This window comes from Thalassophryne amazonica, chromosome 13 (genome assembly GCF_902500255.1).
Source record: "Thalassophryne amazonica chromosome 13, fThaAma1.1, whole genome shotgun sequence".
NCBI lineage: Eukaryota > Metazoa > Chordata > Actinopteri > Batrachoidiformes > Batrachoididae > Thalassophryne > Thalassophryne amazonica.
In genome coordinates, this window is record NC_047115.1 from 57828558 (window position 1) to 57846349 (window position 17792).

A 17792-nucleotide genomic window follows, 5' to 3' on the forward strand; every position below is an offset into this window, starting at 1 on the left:
TTAGTGCGCTAGGTTTCAGTGCAGACAGTTCCCCATTCAAACCCCACCCCTGCCACATTTCTCTATGTAATGTGGAGTTGCATCAGGAAGGACATCCGGTGTAAAACTTGTGTCAAATCAGCGTGCAGATCCACCTTTTATCCGCTGTAGCGACCCCAAGTGAAAACAAGAGAGCACCAAAGGGACTTACCATCAAAAAGGTTTCTAATCTATACAAGGCCAGGCTTTACCCCAAAATATTTTAACCGAAAAATTCTTTAGAATGTGTTGTGTGGGCCGCCAGAAGAGGAGGTACTGCTGGCCCACCACCAGAGGGCGCCCTGCCTGAAGTGCGGGCTTCAGGCACGAGAGGGCGCAGCCGCCTCACAGGAGCAGCCAGGGTGACAGCTGTCACGCATCACCTGCAACAGCTGTTACCCATCATCTGATCAACAGGGGAATATCAGCAGGACGACACCTCCACCTCTTTGCCGAGATATCGTTTCTACCGAGAAGGTAACGTGCTCAGCTGACTGTTTAACAGTGATCTTTGTGACTTTTGTGCATTGCTCTGAGAGTATTTTCCAACGAGAGGTGGAGGTAACTTACCTGCCGTTCGGATTCCTGGGTGCGAACGCGCCCTCCTTTAATTGTCCTTTGTTCCTCGCCAGCAGTACCAGGTCCGACACGCGGAGGCAGTGGCCACCTGGGAGTTCGGGACTTGGCGGCTCCAGTATTCCCGGGGTCTGGTGGCGGAGGAAACTGTGTGGTTCCGGTTCTACTTTGGAGAGACGTCTCCTATCTTCGAGCCTGCCCACGCGACACCTGTGTGAATTTGACTTTGTCCATTATTGTAATCTGTTGTACTTGTTGTGCATATTCACAACAGTAAAGTGTGTTATTTGACCTATTCCATTGTCCGTTCATTTGCGCCCCCTGTTGTGGGTCCGTGTACCTACACTCTCCCAACAGGATATCTCGGCCAACGTCATGGATCCCGAGGGGCGTCAACCGGCTGTTGAACGGCCAATGGAAGAACAGGGCGCACGGGCGTCCGCAGGAGGAATGATCGGTGAGTTGCAGCGGATCCTCACCGCTTTCACGGCTTGGTTGGATTTAATGACCGAGCAGAACGTCCTCCTTAACCGCAGGGTGGAGGCTCTCGCCGCGCAGGTGGAAGCGCGCCCTCAGGGCACTGCTGCGGCTCTCCCTCCTGTCGACCCTGTGCGTAACAGTGACATTCCACAGGTCGTTCAACGACCCCTCCCACCTTCCCCTGAAGCATACATAAGCCCTCCAGAGCCGTACGGGGGTTGTGTGGAGACATGCGCGGACTTTCTTATGCAGTGTTCGCTCGTCTTCGCACAACGTCCCGTCATGTATGTGACTGATGCTAGTAAGATAGCTTATGTAATTAATCTGCTTCGCGGCAAGGCACGCGCTTGGGCTACAGCACTTTGGGAGCAAAATTCACGGCTCCTTCTGACATATGATGGGTTTGTGAGGGAGTTCAGAACAGTGTTCGATCACCCAAATAAAGGAGAGACCGCTTCAGCCGTGCTGCTGTCAATGAGACAGGGGCGCCGGAGCGCAGCTGCTTATGCAGTCGACTTCCGCATCCCGGCTGCGAGGTCCGGCTGGAATAACACTGCCCTCCGCGCCGCCTTCGTAAACGGACTGTCGTTGGTCCTGAAGGAGCTCCTGGTGGCCAAGGACGAACCGCGGGATTTAGACGGGCTTATTGATCTCGTTATACGATTAGACAATCGGTTAGAGGAACGCCGTCGGGAGCGAGGCGAAGGACGTGACCGGATACGCGCCGCCCCTCTCCCTTCCGGGTGCGAAAAGGGGCCGCCCTCCCCACGCTCCACAGCCGCAGCGCTTTGTGGGGCAACAGCTCCCCCTGTTGACGTTGTTAGGGAAACGCACAGGGCCAAAATGGGGAGGCTGATCCGTGGAGAGTGTTTTCTCTGCAGCTCAAAAGAGCACACACAGAGAGACTGCCCCAAACGGCCAAGACGTCAACACTCGCCCTTAGAGACCGGGCTAAGGGGGGGTCAAGACATTCAAGTGAGACACACACAAATTGCCACACGACTCCCAGTCACAATCCTGAGCGGGGATTTAACCCTTCAAGCCCGAGCACTGGTGGACATGGGGTCAGAAGGAAATCTGCTAGACAGCAGATGGGCAAAGGAGGTAGGGCTCCCTCTGGTGGCGCTTCCTACGCCATTGCAGGTGCGGGCACTAGATGGCACCCTCCTCCGTTTACTCACACACAAGACACAACCAGTAACTCTGGTGGTGTCTGGAAACCACCGGGAGGAGATTGAGTTTTTTGTAACTCCTTCTACCTCCCGCGTAATTTTGGGCATCCCATGGATGTTAAAGCACAATCCCCGGATCGATTGGCCGTCTGGGGTGGTGGTTCAGTGGAGCGAAACCTGCCATCGGGTGTGTTTAGGATCCTTGGTTCCTCCCGGTTCCCAGGCTAAGGAGGAGGTCAAAGTCCCTCCCAATCTGACGGCAGTGCCGGTTGAGTACCACGATCTTGCTGACGTCTTCAGCAAGGATCTGGCACTCACCCTTCCCCCGCACCGTCCGTACGATTGTGCCATTGATTTGGTTCCAGGTGCTGAGTTCCCGTCCAGCAGGCTGTACAACCTCTCACGACCTGAGCGCGAATCAATGGAGACCTACATCCGGGACTCATTAGCTGCCGGGCTGATCCGGAACTCCACCTCCCCGATGGGGGCAGGTTTCTTTTTTGTGGGCAAGAAAGATGGCGGACTTCGTCCATGTATTGATTACAGGGGGCTGAATGAGATTACGGTTCGCAACCGATACCCGTTGCCATTATTAGATTCCGTGTTCACCCCCCTGCATGGAGCCAAAATCTTTACTAAGCTGGATCTTAGAAATGCGTATCACCTGGTTCGGATCCGGAAGGGAGACGAATGGAAGACGGCATTCAACACCCCATTAGGTCACTTTGAGTACCTGGTCATGCCGTTCGGCCTCACAAACGCCCCCGTGACGTTCCAACCATTAGTTAACGATGTCTTGCCGGATTTCCTGCACCGATTCGTCTTCGTATATCTAGACGATATACTCATCTTTTCCCCGGATCCTGAGACTCATGTCCGGCATGTACGTCAGGTCCTGCAGCGGTTGTTGGAGAACCGGCTGTTTGTGAAGGGCGAGAAGTGTGAGTTTCACCGCACATCTTTGTCCTTCCTGGGGTTTATCATCTCCCCCAACTCCATCGCTCCTGATCCGGCCAAGGTTGCGGCGGTGAGAGACTGGCCCCAACCCACTAGCCGTAGGAAGCTGCAACAGTTCCTCGGCTTTGCAAATTTCTACAGGAGGTTCATTAAGGGCTACAGTCAGGTAGTTAGCCCCCTGACAGCCCTGACCTCACCAAAAGTCCCCTTCACCTGGTCGGATCGTTGCGATGCCGCGTTCAAGGAGTTGAAACGGCGCAGCCCGATCCTAGTCGCCAGTTAGTGGATGCCTCGGACTCAGGGATAGGAGCTGTGCTTTCCCAGAGCGGGAAGACCGATAAGGTCCTTCACCCATGTGCCTATTTTTCCCGCAGGTTGACCCCGGCCGAACGGAACTATGACGTCGGCAATCGAGAACTCCTTGCGGTGAAAGAGGCTCTTGAAGAGTGGAGACATCTGTTGGAGGGAACGTCCGTGCCATTCACGGTTTTCACTGACCACCGGAACCTGGAGTATATCAGGACCGCCAAGCGGCTGAACCCCAGGCAAGCCCGCTGGTCACTGTTCTTCGGCCATTTTGACTTCTGGATCACCTACCGTCCCGGGACCAAAAACCAGAAATCGGATGCCTTGTCCCGGGTGCATGAAGACGAAGTCAAAACAGAGTTGTCGGATCCACCGGAACCCATCATCCCGGAGTCCACTATCGTGGCCACCCTCACCTGGGACGTAGAGAGAACCGTCCGGGAGGCCCTGGCACGAAGCCCGGACCCTGGAACTGGGCCGAAGAACAAACTATACGTCCCACCAGAAGCTAGGGCTGCAGTCCTGGACTTCTGTCACGGCTCCAAGCTCTCCTGTCACCCAGGGGTGCGAAGAACCGTGGCAGTTGTCCGGCAGCGCTTCTGGTGGGCGTCCCTAGAGGCCGACGTCCGGGATTATATCCAGGCCTGCACCACCTGCGCCAGGGGCAAGGCTGACCATCGCAGGGCACCAGGCCTACTCCAGCCGCTGCCTGTGCCTCATCGCCCCTGGTCCCACATCGGCCTGGATTTTGTCACGGGCCTCCCGCCATCCCAGGGCAACACCACCATCCTCACGATAGTGGACCGGTTCTCCAAGGCGGCCCACTTCGTGGCCCTCCCGAAGCTCCCAACAGCCCAGGAGACAGCGGACCTCCTGGTCCACCACGTCGTCCGGCTGCATGGGATTCCAACAGACATCATCTCCGATCGCGGTCCCCAGTTCTCCTCGCAAGTCTGGAGGAGCTTCTGCCGGGAACTGGGGGCGACGGTGAGTCTCTCGTCCGGGTACCACCCTCAGACCAACGGGCAAGCAGAACGGGTAAACCAGGAGGTGGAACAGGCTTTGCGCTGCGTGACTGCCGCGCACCCGGCGGCCTGGAGTACCCATTTGGCCTGGATCGAGTATGCTCATAACAGCCAGGTGTCTTCAGCCACCGGCCTCTCCCCTTTTGAGGTATGTCTGGGGTATCAGCCCCCGTTGTTTCTGGTGGTTGAGGGAGAGGTCGGTGTGCCCTCGGTCCAGGCCCACCTACGGAAGTGCCGTCGGGTGTGGCGTGCCGCCCGTTCAGCTTTGCTAAAGGCACGGACGAGGGCAAAAGCCCATGCAGACCGTCGGCGGGCCCCGGCCCCTGCGTATCGGCCAGGGCAGGAGGTGTGGTTGTCCACAAAGGACATTCCCCTCAAGGTGGACTCCCCCAAGCTACAGGACCGTTACATCGGCCCATTTAAGATCCTTAAGGTCATCAGTCCAGCCGCGGTGAGGCTTCAGCTTCCGGCCTCACTGCGGATCCATCCTGTGTTTCACGTGTCCCGGATAAAACCACATCACACCTCACCCCTCTGTACTCCGGGTCCGGCACCGCCTCCTGCCCGGATCATCGATGGCGAGCCGGCTTGGACTGTACGCCGGCTTTTGGATGTCCGTAGGATGGGCCGGGGCTTCCAGTATTTGGTGGACTGGGAGGGGTACGGCCCCGAAGAACGCTCCTGGGTGAAGAGGAGCTTCATCCTGGACCCGGCCCTCCTGGCCGATTTCTACCGCCGCCACCTGGACAAGCCTGGTCGGGCGCCAGGAGGCACCCGTTGAGGGGGGGGTCCTGTTGTGTGGGCCGCCAGAAGAGGAGGTACTGCTGGCCCACCACCAGAGGGCGCCCTGCCTGAAGTGCGGGCTTCAGGCACGAGAGGGCGCAGCCGCCTCACAGGAGCAGCCAGGGTGAAAGCTGTCACGCATCACCTGCAACAGCTGTTACCCATCATCTGGTCAACAGGGGAATATCAGCAGGACGACGCCTCCACCTCTTTGCCGAGATATCGTTTCTACCGAGAAGGTAACATGCTCAGCTGACTGTTTAACAGTGATCTTTGTGACTTTTGTGCATTGCTCTGAGAGTATTTTCCAACGAGAGGTGGAGGTAACTTACCTGCCGTTCGGATTCCTGGGTGCGAACGCGCCCTCCTTTAATTGTCCTTTGTTCCTCGCCAGCAGTACCAGGTCCGACACGCGGAGGCAGTGGCCACCTGGGAGTTCGGGACTTGGCGGCTCCTGTATTCCCGGGGTCTGGTGGCGGAGGAAACCGTGTGGTTCCGGTTCTACTTTGGAGAGGCGTCTCCTATCTTCGAGCCTGCCCACACGACACCTGTGTGAATTTGACTTTGTCCATTATTGTAATCTGTTGTACTTGTTGTGCATATTCACAACAGTAAAGTGTGTTATTTGACCTATTCCATTGTCCGTTCATTTGCGCCCCCTGTTGTGGGTCCGTGTACTTACACTTTCCCAACAATTCTGTTGGGAAAGTGTAACAACACTTTACTGTTGCGAACGTGCACAACAAATACAACAAATTACAACAATGGACAAAATTCAATTCACAATGGTGTCGTGTGGGCAGGCTCGAAGATAGGAGACGCCTCTCCAAAGTAGAACCGGAACCATACGGTTTCCTCCGCCACAGGACCCCGGGAATACTGGAGCCGCCAAGTTCCGAACGCCCAGGTGGCCACTGCCTCCGCGTGTCGGACCTGGTACTGCTGGCGAGGAACAAGAACACAATTAAACGTGGGCGCGTCTGCACCCAGCAACCTGCACGGCAGGGAAGCTACCTCCACCTCTCGTTGGAGAAAAAAGTCTGCAATCACTCACAAAAATCACAAAGGTTACTGTCAAGCAGTCAGCTGAGATTATTACCTTCCAGGTAGAACGATATCTCGGCAAAGAGGTGGAGACGTCGTCCTGCTGATATACCCCTGCCGATCAGATGATTGGTAACAGCTGTTGCCGGTGATGTGTGACAGCTGTCACCCTGGCTGCTCCTGTGAGGCGGCTGCGCCCTCTGGTGCCTGGAGCCCGCACTCCAGACAGGGCGCCCTCTGGTGGTGGGCCAGCAGTACCTCCTCTTCTGGCGGCCCACACAACAAGAATGTTCCTGGCTCCACCACTTTATCCTCTTGTTTGCCCAAAACTAACCATCAGTAGTGTTACTCACTCTTTATCCATAATGCTTTAAAAATTAAGATAGTTTAAAACAAAAGTAAAACTATGGCAGAAAAATGAAAACTTGTAATTGACATGATGATAAACGTCATCTTCCTTGTCAAATCCTCAGGCATAGCTTCCAATTCAACATTCCTTCATTTGTTTGTTCATTTTATACCCGCTTATTCCAATTAAATGTCACAGGGGGAGCCTATCTCAGCAGCCATTGGGCAAAAGGTAGGGTACACCCTGAAGAGGCCGGCAGTCCAGGGCCCAAATATAACAATAAAGCAATAATTGGAATATTGATGTTGTGCATATACAGACATGATTAGCTGATGACATATAATTTTGTGTAAAGTAAAATTTCTGTTCTTTATACATTTAAACACACATATTGAAAAAAGAAGGTAAAAAAAAAAACACGAGTTAGTTTTGGAATATTTACAGTATATGTCTCATTTTGTATATGGATAGATGGATGGATGGATGGATGGATGGATTAAAAATCTAGATCCAGTTTTTGTGTTATTCGTTATTTATTCTGATATTTGTTGTATCGCACATTATATTGGACAGAGTCAGTGGTTTTTACCGAAGGCCAAAATATGGCCATGGGGTATTGGAAATACTGCGTCTGTCTGTCTGTCCGTCTGTCTGTACTGTGACTGTCTTCACTTGTTTGGGATTAATAAATCACCTTGTTTAGTCACCTCACCTCTGTTTTTGAATGCTGCCTGCGTTTAGGGTTCTATTGCTAAACCTTAATAGCCAGACCCAAAGATTTGTGAAAATCAGTCAATTCATTTGTGAATAACCCAATGCAAGAGTCCCGGAGGAAAAACCCTTTCCTTTCCCTTCCCTTTCGAAATGCCATTAGTATAGAGTACATGCAAACCATATACATTTTACACACAACTATTTCTGGAATTAAGAATTAACTCTACCAGCCTGATGATAGCATTAAGACAAACACTTACCATTTCTCCCTTAGGGCCCATTATCCCTGTGGCTCCATGAATTCCCTGAGGGCCCTGGAATTACACACACCATCACACTTCAGTGAGCAGGAAAAAAGTAAATAAACCTAACAGAGCAAACAGCATAACGTGTGTCTGATATCTAACCTTTGAGCCTTGGGATCCGACCTCTCCTGGGCTTCCTTGGTCTCCTTCCTCCCCCTGACCACATGAAAGAGGAAACCGCCTCAGAAGGAATTCAAACAGAACGTTGAGCAGCAAAGGCAATTTTGATTGTTCAAATAGTAAAAACACAATCTTAACACATGATGAAACTTGGATTTCATGGATGCTTGAATAAAAATTGAAAATAGAAGGGTCTTTATTGTCATTGTGGGGGGGATGACAACGAAATTGGGGGTGCTCATATATATATGTGTGTGTGTGTGTGTGTGTGTGTGTGTGTGTGTGTGTGTGTGTGTGTGTGTGAATGTAAACATATGAATAAAGTACAGTTTAAAAACTGGCTGTAAACATTTAGGACTATAAAAAATAGCACTTTACATTCTGTTCTAATCATGTGTGTATTAATTAGAGAAAGAGGTAGCCTAAATAGCAGAACAATTAACCGCAAATGACTGTTCTGCAGTTTTGCAAATTAAGATTAATGCATGTGTTGGCTCAGTGGAGGAGCATCTATTAGCACACACAGTGGATCAGGTCTGAGGCTGTGCAGATTTTCCTTTCTTAAAAAGCAATCGCTTCTTTTAATTAGGTGTAGATTCAGTAAATGACAAACTGCTGGTAATCAAATATTACACAGTAAACAACAAAGCAGAGAGAGGTGAGCTTTTACTGTCACAACGGAAAACCTAAAAAGAGATTTTCTGCATAGTCTTGATTAGATGTATCATATATGGAGCCATGAGTTGGATATATGATTAAAAATACATATGATGTATTTTTGTAAATAACAGGTTTATGGAGGACAGGGAGCACATACTTGTCTTATATTTAAATATTCTTTTTCATACTGCAGAATGACAGCCTTTTACCATCTGGTTATTCTTTTGTAAAGTTAAAATGCTTTTATATTTGTGAATGGAATACAGGCAAAGGGTCGGTCAAAATGAAACTTCCCGTGAAGCAGGGGAATCATTTGTGTGGTCGGAGTACAGACTGACAGTAAATCATATCCTGGCATAAGGCGATAAAGCGCAATAGGTTCAGACTCATTTCCATTTATACAGTGCAAAGAATGGCTGAGCTTGAAAATTATTTCAAATAAATCGTCTTCTGTGCGTTACATGGAGTCAGGGGTATTACGCTCACTTCCTCCTGAAATAGAGCAGGGCCAAATAAAATGTGTCTCAAAGGTGCCTGGAATCACTTATTCATAATTTTGAGGCAAGTGTGACAGTTGTGAGGGAAATTTCATGCTTTCGTGTCACAGCTTATGTGATTTTATGTGAGCGTGACTCCACCGTTTTATCCAAAGGGTTTAACGACAAGAATTTGTCCTGAAATGCTTCGCAGGTTACCTTGTGTCCTTGTTTTCCGGGTTCTCCTGCTTCACCTTTTGCCCCTTTGTGCCCCTAAAAAGAGAAGAAGTGGTCTGAGCGTGAATGGAATGAGACTATAAAGAAGACTATAAAACACTTCTGCTTCTCTACCTTCATGCCAGGAAGGCCAGGATGACCAGGGGTGCCGGGTGGACAGGAGTTAGGACACTAGAAGACAAATTAAAGGTCACAAGATGTTTTTGACATGTTACTCAGATTAATTTTCCCCATAAAAAAAAACAAAACAGATTTACCAGATCAGTACTGCCCAGGATTCCAGATGCACCCTAAAATTGAGAGAAAGTACGAGTCACGACTTATTAACTCACAATATCATGATGGTGTCATCGGTTTTTATTAGACATCAGGTTACAAAATAAAAATACCAAATCTTATATGTTACCTACCCTCGGCCCTGTTGGTCCATGAGGTCCCTGTGGCCCCCTCACACCTATGTCGCCCTGTTGTATAACACATAAAACATGTCCAAATCTACTACTAAAATACTAACTATTACTATGACAAAGATATATATATATATATATATATATATATATATATATATATATATATATATATATATATATAAAGCAGTTTTTTTTTTCTTTTGCTTATATAAAATACCTGCACATGCATGAGGATTTGCAGGGAATAATCTTATCAACATACACATGATGGAAATCAGGAGCAGCTGTGACATTTGCATGTTTGTTGAAATGAGCTTGTGTGTTAGTCCGGGAGCCCAATGGGGTTTCATTAGCAATTTTTCCCCAAAAGGTTTGAGGTGAGCACTACTTGTGGTGTTCCTTAGGGTCTTTAGAAACGGCATTCCTAAGTTCCACAAATGTAGGATAAAGGAGGGGGAGCCACTGAAAGTAACCCCAAAATAATTATAAATTGGAAATTTGTGCCCAAATAAAATATTACTGTCTACTGAAAGGTATTCGTGTACTGATCCCAAAAATATGACTTAAGAAAACTTATTCAGCGGGAAAGGCTTCTTAAGAAGACCCCCATTTAGCAGTAATTACAACAAACCCACAAAAATTAAGTTCTTAAGTTAGCAATTTTTATTTTGGTCATTCCAATCATTGCTTTAGCCAAAGTTTCACTGACGGGCACAAATTGGTAATTAACCCCTTAATTGCTATTAATTAGCAGACTTCTTAAGTGGTCTTTCCCACTGAAAATATTTTCTTAATTTATGTTTTTGAAGTCAGTACACCAATACCTTTAAATAGAATGTCATATTTTATTTGGGAACAAATTACTAATTCATAATTATATTCGGGGGACTTTAAGTGGAACTCCCTTCTTAAGTAAACAAGCCCATGTACTGATGTACTGTGTACTGACCCCAAAAATATAACTTAAGAAAACTTATTCAGTGGAAAAGGCTTCTTAAGAAGACCCCCATTTAGCAGTAATTACAACAAACCCACAAAAATTAAGTTCTTAAGTTAGCAATTTTTATTTTGGTCATTCCAATCTATGTTTTAGCCAAAGTTTCATTGATGAGCTCAAATTGCTAATTAACCGCTTAATTACTGCTAACTGGGGGGCTTCTTAAGAGTCCTTTCCTGCTGAATAAGTTTTCTTAAGTTATATTTTTGGGATCAGTACACCAATACCTTTCAGTAGACAGTAATATTTTATTTGGGCACAAATTTCCAATTTATAACTATTTTGGGGTTACTTTCAGTGGCTCCCCCTCCTTTGTCCCACATTTGTGGAACTTAAGAATACCATTTCTAAAGACCCTAAGCAACACCACATGTAGTGCTCACCTCAAACCTTTTGGGCAAAAATTGCTAATGAAACCCCATTGGGCTCCCAGACTATGTCAGTTTCTTTCATTTCTAAATTATATGTATGTTCACCGTCAAGGCCACTGATGCTTGATTGAGAAACACGTGCAGAAACTTAAAATGATTTGTAGAAATGCAAGTAAAGTGAAATAGACACTATCAGGTAAAAGTACCCTGTAAGAGTACCCTGTATAAAGTATCACACAACTTTTTTTTTTTTTTTTTTTGGTCTGGAACTGAAAAAGTTTTCACTAATGATTTCCTGAACCAAACAAACCCCCGAACATTTTGCAAAGAAAGATCAGGAAAATGTCAACATTCAGATGAATAAATCTAGTACCAAACTTGATTGTCTCCTCGGGTGCACATGCTAAATTCACAGTCACTATTTACGCACTTGTTTTAGACTTTTATATTTTTTCATTTAGGTTACTTTGCAGAGTTTTGAATCTGATGCTCAAGTCTTTTCATGTCATGTTTGATTTGGGAAAAAACAAGACAGATTAAAACCACTGGAACAGAAATTTTATTCCCATCCCAAATGTGATCAGCTGATGCCACACAGACTGCTGACCAGCTCAGTGGGCATGTCTCACAAATCAAATCAAATCAATGTATGCACCACTCTGCATTTAATCATTAGTGATTGATCTCTGCTCCCCTCCACAGCATGTTTTTTTTTCCTGGTTCTCTCCCTCAGCCCCAACCAGTCCCAGCAGAAGACTGCCCCTCCCTGAGCCTGGTTCTGCTGGAGGTTTCTTCCTGTTAAAAGGGAGTTTTTCCTTCCCACTGTTGCCAAGTGCTTGCTCACAGGGGGTCGTTTTGACCGTTGGTGTTATGTGGGCCACTGAAGAGGAGGTACTGCTGGCCCACCACCACCAGAGGGTGCCCTGCTTGGAGTGCGGGCTCCAAGCACGAGAGGGCGCCAGACCCAGAAGAAGTGACAGCTGTCACTCATCCTCAGCACCAGCTGTCACTCATTCATCATCATCACCACCACCATAAAGGCCGGACTGCAACTCCACCTCCCCGCCGAGAAATCAACTACCGAAGAGGTAACTTTCTCTGCTGACTCAAATCGTTGAGTGATAATCTGAACTTCTTTTGCAGCCGTTATCCTGTTGTGTCTGCCTTATCTGTGGGATTGGCGTTTGGTGTGATCAGCAACAGCTTCGCCTCACACCCCAAACCAGATAAGTGGTTAAGCAGGAGCTGCACGAGTGTGTGATTGGAGGTGGAGGTGCTCCCTCCTAACTGAGTGCAGACTGTGGATTACTGAGTGTGCGAATTCACACTCATCCTGTCTTTGTTTTCTGCCAGCAGTACCAGGGTCGACAGCCGAAGACAGAGGCCACCTGGGGACTCGGAACTTGGCGGGTCCGGTGTTCTTCAGACCGTTGGTGGTGGAAGCCGTGTGGGACGCGGCTCATCTCTCGTCGGGGGTCTTCTATCTTCGAGCCTGCCCACACGTCACCTGGTGTTAATCGACTTTACAGATTTTGTGTGTTTAGTTGTGTGTTGTCACAACATTAAATTGTTACTATTTGGCTTATTCATTGTCCGTTCCTTTGCGCCCCCTGTTGTGGGTCCGTGCTACGACACCTTCCCAACAGTTGGGGTTTTTCTGTAATTATTGTATGGCCTTGCCGCGCCTTGGGGCAACTGTTTGTTGTGATTTGGCGCTATATAAATAAAATTGATTTGATTTGACCTTTCTAATTTTAGAGATATTGCGCAAATGCAAAAAAGCAGTCCTACATATTTGTTTAATATGTGCATTGAATGACATATCCTGATAAAAAATGACTCCAAGATTTCTCACAGTATTACTAGAAGTCAGGGTAATGCCATCCAGAGTAAGGATCTGGTTAGACACCATGTTTCTAAGATTTGTGGGGTCAAGTACAATAACTTCAGTTTTATCTGAGTTTAAAAGCAGGAAATTAGAGGTCATCCATGTCTTTATGTCTGTAAGACAATCCTGCAGTTTAGCTAATTGGTGTGTGTCCTTTGGCTTCATGGATAGATAAAGCTGGGTATCATCTGCGTAACAATGAAAATTTAAGCAATGCTGTCTAATAATACTGCCTAAGGGAAACATGTATAAAGTGAATAAAAATTGGTCCTAGCACAAAACCTTGTGGAACTCCATAATTAACCTTAGTCTGTGAAGAAGATTCCCCATTTACATGAACAAATTGTAATCTATTAGATAAATATGATTCAAACCACCACAGCGCAGTGCCTTTATGGACTTCTGTGACATATGTTAGGTCTAATCTGGCAACATGCACTGTTACTGCATGATACCGCATCAACCAACCAACAGAACTGCCCTGGGTCCTGAATGGCAACCACCCATCTCTTGAAAGTAGTCATCTGTCTACTGTAACCAAGAGATACATGGGCATCCCTTGGCCTTTTCCAGTTGCTGGGGTCTTCATTGCTGAAATGCCAGTTTGCTGGACTATACTCAGGGAAATGTGACACACAGCCATAGTGTTATGCCTAACATCCCCTCACGATATAATGTAAGTGGGTCTACCTAAGATTTTTCTTTGCAAAATATGATCAGCACAATGCCATCCTAGCCGGTATACCCAACGATTTTCTTTTGAGACCTGTACCAATGACATCCATTCTTTGACAGCCTGTGGTTATAGTCCAAAGCTGGCAGCCATATAATATGTTGGAAGCACTAAGGCCATAAGTACTTGAACGTCTGCTCTTCTGCAAGGATATCGGCATTGCCTCAACACCTCTGTCCATAAGGTCTGCCTGTCTCTCAAGATAACAGGTCAAGCTCCCAGAGACATGACTGTTACTGCTGAGATAAGTGAATTTCTAAATAAGTTCAACACTTTCATCACAAACAAAAATGCTGCTAATTTCTGAGTCCAAGAAGTCATTGAAAGCCGTGACAATCCAGGATAATCCCATCCAAGACCATCAAACCCATACACACCTTCTAAAGTACTGCAATGAGGGTATCCATTGAGTCCGCAAAGACCACAGCACACAGTAGTCCACATGATTAAGGTCACTGAACCTTTGTTCATCAACCATCAAACACTGATCAAAATAGGAGACAGAACCGACAACTAACGAATGTCAGAAATCACTGGGAAGTCAAAGGAACTCCTTCCACTCTGCACAACAGCAGCTGTGTGTAGACAAGCTACAATGTCCAGCAACTTACTGGGGATTCCCAGCATGTCCAACAAAACAGAATGATGAGCTGAACCAACTACCTTTATGAAAATCAACACAGACTACAAAAGATGCCCTATAGATACTGTATGCAAGCATGTCTTCAATGATGACTCAGTGCTAGGATGTGATTGGTGGTCAACTTCTTGTGCATGATGAAACTATTTAATTTCTTGAGAAGGACAGTAGTCCTTTCTTCCAGTCTGTTTGGGTGATACCTGGCTCCCAAATGGAAGAAAAGATTACTTGCAATGGCAGGAAAATCGAATCTTCACCTGCCTGAAAAAAAATTCAGCCCCAACACCGCAGATCCCTTCAGATTTACCTACTCAGTGATTCTTCTACTTTTGCAATCTGAGATTCAATATCTAGCAGATTAGTAACCACAACCTACCACAACATCATGATGTCCATCATCATGGTAGGAATATCAGCATTATACAGCTAGAGAAACTAGCCATTCCAATGGGACAGTACATGGCAATTATCTGTCAGGAGTGTCAGACCATTGGCCAGAATGGCCCCATGTACACCACCCCTACAACCCTATAAATTTGGTATCACTGGCAAATTTAGGATGTCTAGATTACAAAAATAACTGGTAATAGCAAAAATACTGGGACTAACTATGACATGAAATCTGATATTTTCCCACACACCATAAAGAGTTAACAAATCATCATCTATTAAGAAAATGGGATTGGGATATGGTGCATTCAGCAAATACGAGGTCTGTGATGAAAAAAGCAGTCCTTTTTATTTTTTTCAAAAAATAAATGGATTTGCTTCATATGTTTTTACGTCAGACAAGCTTGAACCCTCGTGCGCATGCGTGAGTTTTTTCACGTGTGTCGGTGACGTCATTCGCCTGTGGGCAGGCCTTGAGTGAAGAGTGCTCCACCCCGCCCGTCGGAATCTCTTTGTCTGAATAACCGCTGCGGACGGCGCGCGTTGCTTTATCAACATTTTTTCTGAACCTGTGAGGGATATCCGAGTGGACACTATTCGAGAAATTAAGCTGGTTTTCGGTGAAAAGTTTAGAGATTATGGGGTGTTTCTGTCGCTGTAAGGACTTCCCATGGAGCGGGATGTCGCGCAGCGCTTCCAGGCGCCGTCGTCGGCCTGTTTCGACCTGAAAACATTCTAATTTAAGGCTTAATTCACCCAGGACATCGTGAGAGAACAGAGAAGATTCAGAAGAGGCTGGCATGAGGACTTTATGCGGACATTCCACTGTTTAAGGACATTTTTTAATGAAAGACGTGCGCGCAAATTCGCCGAGTTGTTTCCGTGACGACTTGGCGAATCTGTGTGCGCTGCGACAGGAAAAACACCTCTGTGTTGAAAACCATTTGTAAAATTCAGGCGGCTTTTGATGGCTTTCAACAAGTGAGTAACTGAGAAATTGTTTAACAGCTTGGGCATGTTCCAACTTGCCCGTTAAGGTTTCCAACGGAGGTTGTTGTGTGGGCCACCAGAAGAGGAGGTACTGCTGGCCCACCACCAGAGGGCGCCCTGCCTGAAGTGCAGGCTTCAGGCACGAGAGGGCGCTGCCGCCACGGACACAGCCGGGAGTGACAGCTGTCACTCATTATTTCCTGACAGCTGTCACTCATTCTTCATCATCTCACTCCATAAAACCCAGACGTCATCTGCACCTCATCGCCGAGATATTGTACTTCTATGGAGGTAACTTTCTCTGCCTATATTGATTGATTCCAAGTGCTATTGTGTTGCAGCTGTCAACCAGAGGACCGGCGTGGGTCGCGACTGTTTCGTCCTACGTCAGATAAGTGGTTACACAGACGCTGCACGAGTGTGTGTTAGAGGTGGAGGTGGCATTCCCACCGTTGTTGTTACGGGGTGTACACACACCCACACTTGACTGTCTTTGCTCTTCGCCAGCAGTACCAGATCCGACAGTCGGGGACGGTGATCACCTGGGAATTCAGGACTTGGCGGCTCCAGTATTCACCAGGTTCGGTGGCGGCGGAAATCGTGTGGTTCCGGCTCTTCTCAGGACAGACGTCTTCTATCCTCGAGCCTTCCCACACGTCACCTTTGTGGATTGACTGTTATCAGATACTGAGATTGTCTGTATATTCATTGTGCACCTTCACAACATTAAATTGTTACTTTTTGGCTCATCTATTGACCGTTCATTTGCGCCCCCTGTTGTGGGTCCGTGTCACTACACTTTCACAACAGAGGTGTTTTTCCTGTCGCGACCCCCCGCGGTCGGGTCCTGCCCGACATGCGACTCTGCCCGCACGTTCTTTCATTACAAAATGTCCGTTAACAATGGAATGTCCGAATAAACTCCTCATGCCAGCTTCTTCTGAAAGTTCTCTGTTCTCTGATGACTTACTGGGTCAACAGAGCCTGAAATGTGGAAGTTTTCAACTTGAAACCGCGAGACGCTGCCTCCTTAAAGCGACACTACCAGACCAAAATCTCTCATCAGCCATTAAAATTTTTACAGAAAACCAGCTGAATTTGTCGAATGGTGTACACTCAGTTGTGCCTTACAGTTTTTGAAAAATTTTTTATCAAACAAAGCAGCAGTCTCTGAGCCATTCCTAAACAATGAAAAAACGACGAGAGGGTGGGCGACTCCTCACTCAGACTGCCCACAGGCGAATGACGTAACCGACAGGCGTGAAAAAACTCTCGCATGCCCACGAGGGTTCAAGCATGTCTGATGTAATCACACGTGATTCAAATCCATATGGTTTTTGAAAAAAATAATAAGGTCCGTTACTTTTATCACAGACCTCGTATTCACTTTTTCAGCATTTTTTATGGTACAGCCTTATTCCAAAATGGATGAAATTCTCTTTTTTTCCCTTCAAACTTCTACACACAATACCCCATAATGACAATGTGACAAAAGTTTTTTGCTTTAGATTATTGCAAATTTATTAAAAATACAAAAAAAAAACCTAAGAAATCACATGTACGAGGTCTGTTAGAAAAGTATCCGACCTTATTATTTTTTTCAAAAACCATATGGATTTGAATCATGTGTGATTGCGTCAGACAAGCTTGAACCTTTGTGCGCATGCGTGAGTTTTTTCATGCCTGTCAGTTGCGTCATTCGCCTGTGGGCAGGCTTTGAGTGAGGAGTGGTCCACCCCTCTTGTCTTTTTTTTCATTGTTTAGGAATGGCTCAGAGACTGCCGCTTTGCTTGATCAAAATTTTTTCAGAAACTGTGAGGCACATCCAAGTGGACACCATTCGAGAAATTCAGATGTCAAATTTTATGGGCTTCAAAGAGATTACGGAGTGTTACTGTCGCTTTAAGGATGGCCCCCAGCGGCTGATGGCGCGCCGCAGTCCGAAGCCACCATCGACAGGCTGAATGACCATTTCTTTCTAAATGGATGGCTGTATGGATCCGTGACCATCGTGTGCAATTTCTCTGGTTATCACAAGAGCTGGACATCAACCATTTTCCAGCAGATTTCACTTTTAACAAGAGATTTTGTCATGGAACGCTGAGCAGAGGCTTCGCGCGTCACGATGGATTCGCTGCTGGAGCGAGACAA

The 17792-nt window shown here is 47.1% G+C and overlaps 1 protein-coding gene across 1 annotated transcript in view; it reads right to left on the minus strand.

The window, feature by feature from the left end:
* The window catches only part of col9a1b (collagen, type IX, alpha 1b), a 44684-nt gene that overhangs the window by 20362 nt on the left and 6530 nt on the right, over positions 1–17792 (minus strand). The window contains exons 9-14 of the mRNA XM_034185547.1: positions 9633–9686; positions 9480–9512; positions 9337–9393; positions 9205–9258; positions 7832–7885; positions 7685–7738 (exon numbers count right to left, since the gene is read on the minus strand). Of these exons, the coding sequence (XP_034041438.1) occupies positions 7685–7738; positions 7832–7885; positions 9205–9258; positions 9337–9393; positions 9480–9512; positions 9633–9686 (306 nt within the window). The remainder of the gene's footprint in view (positions 1–7684; positions 7739–7831; positions 7886–9204; positions 9259–9336; positions 9394–9479; positions 9513–9632; positions 9687–17792) is intronic.